This window comes from Triticum aestivum, chromosome 2A (assembly GCF_018294505.1).
Source record: "Triticum aestivum cultivar Chinese Spring chromosome 2A, IWGSC CS RefSeq v2.1, whole genome shotgun sequence".
NCBI classification, from domain to species: domain Eukaryota; kingdom Viridiplantae; phylum Streptophyta; class Magnoliopsida; order Poales; family Poaceae; genus Triticum; species Triticum aestivum.
In genome coordinates this window covers 398,542,401-398,556,334 of record NC_057797.1, presented here as the reverse complement: position 1 = coordinate 398,556,334, position 13,934 = coordinate 398,542,401, and the positions used below count along the sequence as shown (strand labels likewise).

Here is a 13,934-nt window from a genome sequence, read left to right as displayed (position 1 = left end):
AATATTTTCAACATGAAAGTTGCTCAGAACGACGAGACGAATCCGGATACGCAGTCCGTTCGTCCGCCACACCCTCCTAACCTATCGAACCCGCAACTTTCCCCCTCCGGCTCCTCTGCCCGAAAACACGAAACACCGGGAATACTTTCCCGGATGATTCCCCCCTTAACCAGTACCACCTCATACCGCGTTAGAACACGTCTAGCTCTGCTTGTTGACCTGTTATGCACTTGCTTGCTATGTATTTACTGTTTCTCCCCCCTTTTCTCTCCGGTAGCCTCCGTGACGATGCTGATGCCCCTGTGGACGACTACGTCACCGACGACCCCTCTCTCTTGCCAGAGCAACCAGGCAAGCCCCCCTTTGATCACCAGATATCGCCTACTCTTCTCTATACTGCTTGCATTAGAGTAGTGTAGCATGTTACTGCTTTCCGTTAATCCTATTCTGATGCATAGCCTGGCATTGTCACTACATCTGTTGATACCTTACCTGCAATCCTAAATGCTTAGTATAGGATGCTAGTTTATCATCATTGGCCCTACATTCTTGTCAGTCTGCCTTGCTATACTATCGGGCCGTGATCACTTGGGAGGTGATCACGGGTATATACTATACATACATACATACTATACAGATGGTGACTAAAGTCGGGTCAGCTCATTGAGTACCCGCAAGTGATTCTGACGAGGGGGCTGAAAGGACAGGTGGCTCCATCCCGGTAGAGGTGGGCCTGGGTTCCCGACGGCCCCCGACTGTTACTTTGTGGCGGAGCGACAGGGCAGGTTGACACCACCTAGGAGACAGGTGGGCCTGGCCCTGTTCGGCGTTCGCGGATACTTAACACGCTTAACGAGATCTTGGTATTTGATCTAAGTCGGCTACGAGCCTATACGCACTAACCATCTACGCGGGAGTAGTTATGGGTATCCCGACGTCGTGGTATCAGCCGAAGCACTTCAGACGTCAGCGACGGAGCGGCGCGCGCCGGATTGGACTGGAACGCCTACTAGGCTAGGTCTGCTTCCGGCCGCCCTCGCAACGTGCAGGTGTGCTATGGGCGATGGGCCCAGACCCCTGTGCGCTTAGGTTTAGACCGGCGTGCTGGCCTCTCTGTTTTGCCTAGGTGGGGCTGCGACGTGTTGATCTTCCGAGGCCGGGCATGACCCAGGAAAGTGTGTCCGGCCAAATGGGATCGAGCGTGTTGGGCTATGTGGTGCACCCCTGCAGGGAAGTTAATCTATTCGAATAGCCGTGATCTTCGGTAACAGGACGACTTGGAGTTGTACCTTGACCTTATGACAACTAGAACCGGATACTTAATAAAACACACCCTTCCAAGTTCCACAGTCAACCCAGTGATCGCTTTTCCGCAGGGCGACGAGGAGAGGATCGCCGGGTAGGATTATGCTATGCGATGCTACTGGAGATGCTACTTGGAGATACTATTTGGAGATGCTACTTGGAGGACTTCAATCTACTCTCTTCTACGTGCTGCGAGACGGAGGCTGCCAGAAGCGTAGTCTTCGATAGGACTAGCTATCCCCCTTTTATTCTGGCATTCTGCAGTTCTGTCCACCGATATGGCCTCCTTACACATATACCCATGCATATGTAGTGTAGCTCCTTGCTTGCGAGTATTTTGGATGAGTACTCACGGTTGCTTTCTCCCCCCTTTTCCCCCTTTCCTTTCTTTCTGGTTGTCGCAACCAGATGCTGGAGTCCAGGAGCCAGACGCCACCGTCGACGACGACCCTTACTACACCGGAGGTGCCTACTACTACGTGCAGCCCGCTGACGACGACCTGGAGTAGTTTAGGAGGATCCCAGGCAGGAGGCCTGCGCCTCTTTCGATCTGTATCCCAGTTTGTGCTAGCCTTCTTAAGGCAAACTTGTTTAACTTATGTCTGTACTCAGATATTGTTGCTTCCGCTGACTCGTCTATGATCGAGCACTTGTATTCGAGCCCTCGAGGCCCCTGGCTTGTATTATGATGCTTGTATGACTTATTTATCTTTTAGAGTTGTGCTGTGATATCTTCCCGTGAGTCCCTGATCTTGATCGTACACATTTGCGTGCATGATTAGTGTACGATTAAATCGGGGGCGTCACAGCGACGCTGGTTACAGTACACTGCCATCACTGTTGCAGCTTCGCCGGTGGCGATTCCAACACGTCGTGACGCTGGTTACAACACGCGGCCACCATTGTGGCAGCTTCGTCGGTGACGATGCCAGCACGCAGCCTCCAAGGTCTGAACTTCATTCGTGGCCGATTCCAGCACGCGGCCACCACAGTCATAGCTTTTTGGTGACTGATTCCAGCATGCCATGATGCTGCTTCTAGCACTCCACGGCGCTGCTTCCAGCACACGACCACCACAGTCGTAGTATGCAAAACCCGTTGCCTCGAGATCGCAACGCTCATCAGCCATGTTCATCGAGCTCATATTGTCATGACCGTCGCACACCTCAGAGTCACGGCAGCTCATATCCTCTCTTGCAGCGCGGCGGTCGCCGGCAGGCCTCACACGTGGGATCGTCGAGGTTCCCAGCAGCGGCTGCCTTGGCGCGGTGGTATGCAGTGGGCGGTAGCGCGTGAGAGAAAGGGAAAGTTCGCTGTGATTCGCGTGTGGATGACGTTCTCCAGCGAAGGGATAAGCGGGGAGAGAATTCCTTATTTGGCCCTTTCTTAAAATTTGCTTCCTTTTTAGACCCAAAAAACTTATTTCTTTCCTTTTTGACACATCAACTTTATTTTGTTCCCTACGTGACACTTTCGTCAGTTTTGGCTAGTAATGGCGTTAAGTCTGGCCTAAAAAGATTATTTTACCCCTAGTGTTGATTGTGACCAGGTTATTAATAAATGAAAAAAAGTTATATGACTACTCAAAAAAATATTGCGGGGGACTAATAATAATATGATGAATGGAACAAGGACGACCCATTCAGCCTTTACTGTAGTGTATAAATTTGTTCAGATTAATCTTATGGATGATTTCCCGTAATTTTTTTATGGTTGATAAATTAGACTGAGCTGAGTTTGCACCTCAATTTGCTGCACACGTTTTATGCCACGTGTGTTTGACGAGAATAGCATTGTGACGTGTGTTACAGAATAACTGATTGCAATTTGTGAGAAGCAGGAGTACAAGTACTTCTGTCTCCATCAAGTCGTTCCAAAACAATATCTCCATCACTACCCATATACACACACGAATCAATAGGGTAGTTACGAGAGTAAAATCGAATCGATCCGATCGATTAAGAGTTAGCTTCTACCGGTCGCGTATGCACTCGTGACGCACCGGCTAGACGTGCGTGCACAGTGCACTGTTCCAGGCAAAATCAACGGAGGTGCTAGCTAGCGTGCTTCTTGTGCTAGCTTTGCAAGTACGTGCGTGAGCAACTGGATGATTTGGTCTAGCGTTTAAAAGCCAACTGCAGGTCGCAGGCGTGGTGAGGAGCAGAGGAGGAGAAAGAGGCTAGTGTCAGGACTCTGAAACCGGATGCATGTCGTGGCGGGCTCCCGCGGATCAAGCTGCAACGCCAGAGGTAAAATTGTCTTTGTACATGCTATTTAACATCGCTGGATGGAAAAATGAATGAAAGTGTCCCGTAAGAAATAAAATGAAGTTTAAGTGTCAAAAAAAAAAAAAAGAAGTTTTTTAGGCAAAAAAGGAAGTAGAATTTAAAAAAGGGCCAAATAAGGCGGGAGGGAGCCGCGTACATGAGACCCAAAATGAAGTTTAAGTGTCAAAAAAGAAAGAAAGAAGTTTTTTAGGCAAAAAAGAAGTAAAATTTAAAAAAAGGGCCAAATAAGGCGGGAGGGAGCCGCGTACATGAGACCCACTGGGCATGTGTCCAACACATAGGCCTGCGAAACGCACGATCGTAGTGCGCACACGACCGGCACAGGCCATAGCCGGTTGGTTGATTCACAACCCTCCCCCTCCCTCCCCAAAACGGAAATCATATAATTGGTGAATGTCAGCTATCTGGGATTTAGCAGCGATCCTCCCATCTCCCGCCGGATTCGTTTGCATGAATCCCAGTGCATGATCCTAGCCACGTCTGATACCCAAACCTGTTCGCCATAAAGAACACACGAGTGAACCATATTTCAAAGTACTAAATCCTGGCGCAGGCCTGGGTTCAAATCACAACCTCTCCCTTCCTTTTTTCACCAGATAGCATTTTCTCTAGGAAAAAAAATCAGCATGACAGTTTTATAAACTTTCAAACGATGTCACATGGCATTTTTAATTTATTATGCGAGATGCCATTTTTATTTATTTAAGAGATGTCATTTTTATATTAAGAGATAGCATTTATTATTAAGAGTTGGCATTTTTATATTGCTATAAGAAATGGCATTTTTATATTAAGATATGACATTGTTTTTATTATTATAAGAGATGTCATTTTGTTATTGCGAGATGAAGTTTTTTATTTAAGAGACGACATTTATTATTATTAAGAGATGACATTTTTTATTAAGAGATGGCATTTTTATTATTAGGAGATGGCAATTTTATTATTAAGAATTTTTTTAATTTTTTTAGATGGCATTTTTTGTTTACTAAGAGATGGGAACTTTTTTATCATGGCATTTTTTTATTTAGTTAATTCAACTTTTTTAATCATACTCATTTGTATATTTCATAAATTAGAGAGATTGCATTTTTTATAGTAGCCTGATTTTTTTGCATAAGTTAGTTCATGGCAATTTTTGGGTCTTTTTTTTTGTTGATGGCATTTTTCTCTGAAAAAAAAAGTTAAACTAGGCCTGTGGCCCAATGGGGTCCGTCCCGGGACCTCCTCCTGGCGTTCTCCTGGCTGAGGGACGCCAGATAATAGGGTTCAAATAGAAAAGGTAGGCTACCAACTTTTTTTGAGGAAAGCGCATCCTGGGTTGTTTTTTTGGGAAAGAAAGCACAGCCTGCCTGCCTCTGGGCTCTGGTTTCCTTTGAAGCGAGTAGAAAGAATCCGTCCGGGCAGTCCGTCCCTGGGTGCAGCCTGGGTGTGCTCACGAGTCCGCCCAACAGTATGCACACACAACACAATTGACGAATGATATTTATCTCTTTTTTTACGAATGATATTACCCTATAAAACTTTGACGAATCATAAAACAAATGCATATGTCCCTAAAAAATAAGCATAGTTATTTTTCATTGTACTTATTCAACTCCAGTATGTGTGTCAATTGTAATTTTTCATTGTACTTATTCAACTTCTTTTTTTTAGGGAATGTACTTATTCAACTTCATCATGTGTCTCAACAACAATCCTTAGGTGTGTCCCAAATCTATCGTCTCAACTCAATCGTGAGTTATTGAAACGATGGAGTTCGGCCTAGTTACCCTAAAAAAATTGGCCTATTTAGTTGTCTGGGCTGCATCTGATTCCCGGCCCGAATGAATCTCAAAGTAACAATGAGTCTGGCTCGCTAGAGTTGTTTTTAAATACACGGTGAATATTTTTAAATACCAGATGATCTTTTTAAAATTGTCAGTGAACTTTTTTTTATGTATGATGAATCTTTTTGTAATACATAATGAGCATTTTTTGTAGACACAATAAACATCGTTGAAAATGAATGATAGACTATTTTTTTAATATTCCCAAAACATATTTTTAAATACACAATGAACATTTTCCTTTTTGAACACTATGAAGATTCTTGAAATATGCAATGATCATTTTTAAACACAACAAACACAAACAAAGAACCATGTACTCCCTCCGGTCCTTTTTAGTTCGCATGCCTCGTAAAGTTTGACCAACTTTATAGAAAAAAGTATCAACATTCACAATCTAAAATCAATACCAATAGATGTGTCATGACTTAAAGTTTTATATTGTATAACTTTAGCATGGCAGATGTTCATATTTTTTCATATAAATACGGTCAAACTTTGTGAAGTTTGACTTCAGAGAATTCTAATATGCAGAATAAAAAGGACCGGAGGGAGTATATCTTAAGAAATAGAAATATATTTATAAGTGATGAACAGGAAAATAAAGTAGAAAAGAAAAATAAATAAGAAAATATTTTAAAAATGAGTTTATATTATGTAAAAGGAAACCACACAAAGGAAAAAGAAAAAAAAGGGCAAATGAAATTAGAGAAAAAGGTGAAAAAAACTCTAGACCCTAAATAGACCGAAAGAAAACAGTAGAAAATGAAAACAATGAGGGGGTGTTTGTTTCCACAGACTTTTTTGTGTAGGGACTAGAAAAAATCCCTCTTAGAGACTTTTTTACCAAACAGGAGGGACTTTTTAGGGACTAAATTAGGCATTTGGGACTAAATGAAGAAGACTCTCAAGGAGAGTCTTTTTGGGACTTTTTGGGACTTTTTCAACAATGCCCCTCCATGCACCCATTGACCCGCCACCCCATGGTATTGTTTGATTGTTATTTTTCTATATACTAGAGGCGACATGGTCATTTAATAACCTCTAGGAAGGGATTAGGAACTTTTTAGTCTCTGAAAACAAATAATGAGGGATTTTTTAGGGACTAGGGACTTTTTAGTTGGGACTAGAAAAGGTCCTAGGACTAGAGAACCAAACACCACCTAAATCGACGAATGAAAATCGCCCATTGTTGGGTCATACACAACACGACCATGGGTGAACATGAGTTAGGACTCGCAATAAGACATACTCCCTCTGTCCCACAATATAACAACGTTTTTAACACTACACTAGTATCAAAAACGTTCTTATATTTTGGGACGGAAGGAGTATGTATCACTACACTCGTATCTCCTGGCACGACGGAGCGCGCCATCCCTTCTAGTTCTATAAAGATGACCAAGTTTCTTTGTAAAACAAATGCATGCACCATGAGATTTCAGATAATTTTTCACTAGATCAACTTAAATTTTTGTTTGGTTTCAGCACATTACGCTTGAATTCAAGCACTGTTGATCGCCTTTTTTTTTACCATTCCTATTGAGTTGCATATTAGAAAGAAAAAAAAAACTTCAACTGTGGCCCTTTTTCTGTATAGAAAAAATGTCTCCCTTCTCCTCCACAAATTAAAGTATTGTAGTAGTAGGAGTTAATCTAATCTACCTATGCCATCTCCAACTTGGTAGTACTGTTGTATGTATATCATCATTTGATCATTGCCTAATTACACTATTTAAGTGTCATCTCAGCAGCTGCACCAAGCTTAGCTTACTGTGGAGTGCAGCTTGTCAAATCGACGTCATCGTCAATCGATCTATGCTGTTAGAAATCCATCCATGCATCCGACCAGAGAAGAAAGAAGCTGGCTACACCGTGGATGCGGAGAAGGAGGATGCCCCGGCGGAGCTGGCGATGGACCTGTCCCGGCGGTCGTCGCTCGACTTCCTTTTGATGGCCCTCTTGGCCTCCTCCTCCTTCATGTCCACGAACGTTATCAGATCCCTGATGCTCCTCAGCCGCTCCGGCCGCCGCACCGGGCAGTCCTCCGGCGGCGTTCCACCTTCGTCATCGCCCTGGTTGTACTTGCCGTACTGGCACAGTATCCTGGTGAAGAAGATGACCAATGCAATGAAGCAGGCGACGCCGGAGATGAGGAAGAGTCCCCAGAAGCTGCTGAGGTTGAGCCTGTCGGCCGCCACGTCGCCGCCCTGCGACGAGTCGCACTGCCCCGGGTTGAGCCACTTGTCGTGGATCCGCTGCAGGTCGCCGTTCTCCGACAGCGTCAGGATCGCCGTCGACAGGTCCACCGCCAGAGGCGAGTCCCGCTGGAAAGCCTGATATGATGCATCCATTCAGCAACAAAACAGAGCCATTAATGGGAAGAAATGCAGAATTTTAGTTTGGATCTTACGAATCCCCATCCGCTCTTGGTGAATTCTTGTCCCACGGTCTTGAACTGGCAGTTGGTGGAGAGGAAGAGGTCGACGTAGGGCAGCTCGTCCACGATCGCAGCGACGCCGCCGTTGCGCGGGCCGAGCTGGAGGCTGGCGGCGTAGTCGTCGATGGCAAGTTCCTTGAGCCGGGACTCCGGCACGTTGAGCTCCTGCATCATGTAGCTCTTGGCGAAGGACCCAACCTGGTAGCCGATGGGGTCGGCGCTGGCGAGGAGGCCGTCCAGCCCCTGGATCCCCGTCGACAGCTGCTGCACCGTCAGGATGGACGTCAGGCTCGCCGTGTAGCTCGAGTTGATGATGAGCACCACGAACAGCCAGATGATGAGCACGAAACGACCCAGAGAGCTCACAGTGTTCTCCCCTGCAAATGATTGAACCACCATTGATTTATCCAAGCTTCATCTCTTGGGAAGGAACAAGCACAAGCCAGATAGCATATAGCTTACTGTGCGCGAAGAACATTGTTGAGAAGCTGAACCAGAAAATGGTGACGAGCTGCTCGCGTGGGGATCCGCGGAACTCCGGGTTGAAGCGGTGCTCGAGAATCCAGACGACGGCGCCGACGAAGAGGAAGAAGGCGCCGGTGACGGCCCACATGCCCAGCGTGAAGGGCTTGAGGAAGGCCCACGCGTTGGAGCTCTTCTCCTTGACCGGCGACACGATCACCAGCCCGGACTCCACGTACGGCTGCGTGAAGTCCACCACCCGCGTCCGGTTCGTCACGATGGACACGTCGCCCACCGCCGCGTCGAACACATTGTTGGCCACCTTGTTCACGAGGTCGCTGTAGCTGGGGTTCTTGACGCCGTCGCCGAAGAGGATGAAGGACACGGGGACAGGGTACGGGAGCAGTGCCACGGCGGCCTTGAACACGTCGATGCAGTACCCGCTGGCGCCGTCGGGGCCGCTGTCCTTGGACACGAACTGCTTCTGCGTCGTCCTGTACGGCACGCCGATCCTCAGCGGACGGCCGTTGTTCGGGAACACCCACCCGCGCGGCGGCGATGTCGTCTCCCCAGGCCAGATCACGCTGTACAGCCGCTGCTCCTGCTGCTGCTGGCTGCTGTTAGTTTTGATTCGGAGCGGAGTGGGCGCGGCGACGGACAGATGCGAGTGGTTTGACCAGTAGCCGACCCGCCGGACGCCCGTGCCACCGACGTTGAGGACCTCGTAGGCGGGGTCGGCCAGGCTCCTGCCGTCCGCGGAGAACCGCACGCCGCCGGTGACGCCGGTGAAGTTGGCGAGCATCACCTTCTGCAGCAGCTGCTCCCCCTGGTCGAACACTCTGAGCGTGTCCAGCCGGAGCGTGCTGCTCCCGTTCACCTCCTGCTGCAACCTCGGGTCGACCGAGAAGGTGACGTTCCCCCCGTCCTCCAGGAACTCGTCGATGGCGCGGGCCGCCATCCACACGGCGTCGTACGCGGCGAGCCCGAAGGCGTTCAGGGTGGCGGTCCGGTTCAGCTGGGCGGCGGCGAATCTGGAGGTGAGCGACGTCTTGGCGCCGGAGTCCGGGGTGTGCTGGCGGAGCGTGACCACGCCCTGCACGAGGCTCATCGCCCTGGGATTGGGCGGCCGCGTGGAGTCGAGGGCGGCGGCGAGCCAGTCGGTGGCGATCCAGACGTAGCCGGAGGCCATCATGCCGAGGGAGCGCGCGGCGGCGAAGACGGCGAGGCCGGAGTCCGGGTTGACGTGGACGACGCAGACGCGGGACTCCATCATGGTGACCCGCACGAGCAGGTCGGCGATGGCGGCTTGGTCGGCGTCCGGAGGGAAGGGCGCCTTGAAGGAGACCTTGGCGCGCTGGGCCTCGAGCGCGTCGCCGAGGGCGTCGACGCCGCCGCGGCCGTAGTCGTTGTCGACGTAGATGACGGTGACCTCCCTCCAGCCATAGTAGGTGACGATGTCGGCGACGGCGGCCATCTGGGAGGAGTCGTCGCCGCGGGCTGCGCGGACGAAGTAGGGGTACTGGGCGGAGGCGAGCGCCGGGTCGGTGGCGGCGAAGGAGAGCAGCGGGACGTGGAGCTCGTTGACTACGTGCGACACCACGTGGGCGATCCCCGACGACTGCGGCCCCACCACCGCCACCACCTTCTTCTCCATTAGCTGCAGCGCTGCAGCGCCAACACCAACACCAACACAGGTCAGTGTCAACTCAACTGCTATGCTCTTCTACCATGGTTGATTAATTACAGTACTACTGTACGTAGTCATTTATAACAAGATACTAAAGGCGAAATGGTCTTTAATCCAAAATCAATACACGTTGTCAAGAAAAATGTTCAATGGCGATGGCACGGAACAGGGTATTCTCCGACTAATCCGTTGTCAAGAAAAAACAAATTATGATTATTATTTCAAAAAAATCGTCATGCAAAGTTCATGTGGCAGTAGGCAGGCTCCACCTCCACCTCCACGAGAGTCAACTGAATGAGGAGAGAGAGAGAGAAGCAAACCAAATTTCGGAAAAAGAAAGTGGATGCATACAGGCCAACAACAACTCGCGGAGGGATATTAGGAATCTCTAACGACAAAACTAATTGAGGAATCAAAGTTCGTGGTGACGACTAGTATTTGCTAATCTGATCGCAGCAAATATTTTGGGGGTATTAGAACTGTAGGAGGAATTATTATTTTTTGTTTTGGCAAGAAGAAGAAGAAGAAGAAGACGACGACGAGAGTAGCTACTACAGTACCTTGGATGGTGCCGACGAAGCCGCTGCACTTGGTGTCCTGCGCGACTAGGCTGAGGTGCGTCCCCCTGAGGACTCTGGCGTCGCGGTTGACGTCGGCGACGGCGAGGTCGATGGCGGCCCTGGCGGACCTCCCGATGACGGAGTCGAAGGTGAAGAGGGCGCCGATGGAGACGTTGGCCGGCCTGGCCGGGCGAGCGACCGCCAGAAGGCTGCAGAGGCAGACGACGCGGAGCAGAGGCAGAGCCCAGCCCATCTCGCCTCGCCTCGCCTCTCGTCCTGAATCTTGATGAGGAACTATGCGTACGGCTATGGCCTGAGAGTGAGAGAGATATCAAGAGAAGGGAGCAAGGCAGCAACTCCACCCCATCGGCCAGCCATACGATGGAACGGATGGAGGGAAGAATTCCAGAGAAACCAGGGCGGAGCAGGGAGGATCGGGGGGGAGCAAGGTGACAAAAACGGCGTGATCCTGACCGGTGAAGAGCAGGAGAAAGATTCGACGGCGAGGAAAAATCAGTGGCGTGGGGAGGCGCAGGGGGGCGGACCGGCCTCGCTCGCCTCTGATTGATTCGTACGTACAATACTCCTGGCGCTGCTTACAAGTACTACTAGTGCTGGGAAAATGCGAGTTGGACGGGGACGACAGAGAGAGAGAGATACCGATGGAGACGTCGGCCGGCACTGGTGTCCTGTGCCTTTGTTGACTGCTCTGCTTCCGAATAATAATCTTGAGCAAAACGTGTTTGCTCGTGGGATCAAGCAAGCAGAGATGCGGTTGGGCGAATCTATTATCGACTACGTCCCCACTACTGCAAATGGCATTCGGTTCAGGGTTTCACGTCACCCATGCACTGCATTCATACAACTGTTACAGCACAGCACACCTACTACTTTGGGATAAGAAAGTTTTTGCTTGAGTTCAGAACAGTATCGACTTGTCGAGTGGTGCTCAGCGACGTATTCTCATCCACTGTGGCTGTGGCTGTGGCTTGGCATGGAAGCAAGCAGGCAGGCCATCTTCTTTCTCATCAGGGAACAAATGCTAGTGATTAGCGCTTTGGCTTTTCTGATCATTTTTCTTTCTTTCGCTTGGGAGAATAAAGCTGCCCACACCACTTTGTTGAGTGCACAAGCAAGATACTATGCTCATACAAGTACACATGGAGGGAAAGATGCACGTGCTGTCTGCTCTGCTGCCCCCAATGGCTCAAATCGTGCAGGCAGCTGGTTGTTTTTGCTACCCAATGGCTGCTGTTTCGACGCTCTCATGCAAAACCATTTACTACTGACAATACATATGCCGGACTTGTCATCTTGTTATTACATTATTAGGTAGGCTGTAGGTTTGGTAGAAAGACAATCATCAACTTGGTCAATTTGAAGTTAACCAATTAGTGATGATTAAGTAGTGCTAGCTCACAGATGGTACGCCCATCCTAATTACAAGAAATGACAAGTCAACTGGATCAATAGCTGCCTATCTGCAAGTGTGGATTGGATAGATGGGCTATGAAAGCTGGCAGTGGTTGGTTGGTACGACTGTTGCCTGAATACCTAGAGACAAGAATGCATGGGATATTTTTTTCTTCAGTCGGATATGATATGCCTGTCAAAAATAAATCCAGACGCAGCATATCGCTGTGTCATCATTAATTTGTAGGGTATCGCTGTGTCATGATTAATTTGTAGGGCACCCAGTCTCAGTCTCTCCATCAACAAAGATTTGCTTACTCTAACAGAAGCCATGCAGTATGCCAGGTGGATTTTTTTTTTGTAAGCTACTCCCTTTGTATCTAAACAATCTTATGTTTCTTTATTAGCGATCTAAATGATCTTATATTTCTCTACGGTGGGAGCACAAATTAATGTAAGCATCCCTGACATGGTGGCCTCACTTGACGGTGACCCTCCCAGCTCACCACCAGCGCCACATCCAACACGTCTCCACAAGCCCAACACGACAGTGGTTGGGCCAGACTGGGTGTAGGCGAGGCTCGGCCCATCGGTTGCCCCTACTTACCCCATCCCACAGAAGATGGTAAAGGATTGCCTAAAAAACAAGATGGTAAAGGAATCGAGTCACACGGCAACGGCTCGGCTGCTCCTCTCTCACCTACTTCGATTCCACATTTCTGCAGTCCCTGGTTCATACCTGTAACTGAGATATTCAATCCCAAATTTTGCGAGCAAGTGTAATAGATCGGGAGTACTCCATCTGGTACCTCACATATGGTATCAAAGGCTATACACCAACCTTTCCTAGATCGATCTAGCGTAATTCATGGAGACCCGTAGACTGCGGCAATGTCATCTCCAACTCGAGGCGATGGATCTTTCCATCAAGGACTATTTGGACAAGATCACATCCTTCATGGAGGAGTTCTGCGTCGAGCTGCGTAGCAACGCCAACGCGATCCGGGCCAACTCCGCCAGGCTCGATGATCTAGTCGCTTGGCGACCGGATCTTGAGAAGTGGGTCGTAAAAATCAGCGAGGCGGTTGTCGTTCCGCAACAAGGGCATGCGTCTGCGGCAACGGCTCGCGGTGTGGCAGCGCTTGGTGACCCACGACCGATCTAAACTTCACAACAACCGGTGGCCTCCTTGATAACTCACAAGTATAGGGGTTCAATTGTGGCTTTTTGGATAAATAAGAGTGTCAAACACAATGAGAAGCTAAAGGTAGAATTCATATTCTCTTCAAGTTCTATCGACCACTGATACAACTCTACGCACACTAGTATTTGCTTTACCTAGAACAAGTATAGAACTGATTTGCGAGAATAAAACTAGAAGTACTTTGCGAGGTAATAGAAGTTATTTTTTTAGTGAGAGCTTTTGTAGACAATGAGAAAGATTATCCATAGGCAATTGAATATAACACGATAGATACTTATCATATGCAATGAGGAAGAGACATATGCTAACATACTTTTCGTATTTGGATCATATGCACTTATGATTGAAACTCTAGCAAATATCAGTAACTACTAAAGTTCATTAAGGTAAACCCAACCATAGCATTAAATAACAAGCCCCTTTACTCCATACACCACAACCCACTTATTTGTGTTTAGACTTATGTCACTCCCGCAACTGACAATAAGCAAATCATGAACATATTGCAACACACTACAACGGGAATCCCACACGTGTGCGTGGCACGGAGGGCACCATAGGACAGTACCGTATTAACATACAACTCATCAATCACACCGTACCACAATTAACCCGCAGGACAAAAGAAATCTACTCATACATCATAGGATGGCACCTATGAGGTTCCCACAAGGCAGGTGGGGCACGCCTTGGTGCCTTGTGGGGCCCTCGGGTACCATCTTGCGTTGATTCTTTCTACCAAAAAT

General features: G+C 48.4%; 1 protein-coding gene across 1 annotated transcript; it reads right to left on the bottom strand.

The window, feature by feature from the left end:
• Positions 1-6,976: 6,976 nt before the first annotated feature.
• LOC123188800 (glutamate receptor 3.5) lies at positions 6,977-11,245 on the bottom strand. Its single transcript, XM_044601049.1, has 5 exons — positions 11,046-11,245; positions 10,572-10,884; positions 8,325-9,989; positions 7,836-8,239; positions 6,977-7,758 (listed from the first exon to the last, which is right to left on the bottom strand). The coding sequence occupies exons 2-5, from the start codon at positions 10,822-10,824 to the stop codon at positions 7,291-7,293; spliced, it is 2,790 nt and encodes a 929-aa protein (XP_044456984.1). The 5' UTR covers positions 10,825-10,884; positions 11,046-11,245; the 3' UTR covers positions 6,977-7,290.
• Positions 11,246-13,934: the final 2,689 nt, after the last annotated feature.

Coding starts and splice junctions, on each gene's coding strand:
- LOC123188800 (XM_044601049.1), bottom strand. CDS start 10,824: ATGGGCTGGGCTCTGCCTCTGCTCCGCGTCGTCTGCCTCTGCAGCCTT. Junction 9,990..10,571: donor CTTCGTCGGCACCATCCAAG/GTACTGTAGTAG, acceptor TTGGCGCTGCAG/CGCTGCAGCTAATGGAGAAG. Junction 8,240..8,324: donor AACAATGTTCTTCGCGCACA/GTAAGCTATATG, acceptor AATCATTTGCAG/GGGAGAACACTGTGAGCTCT.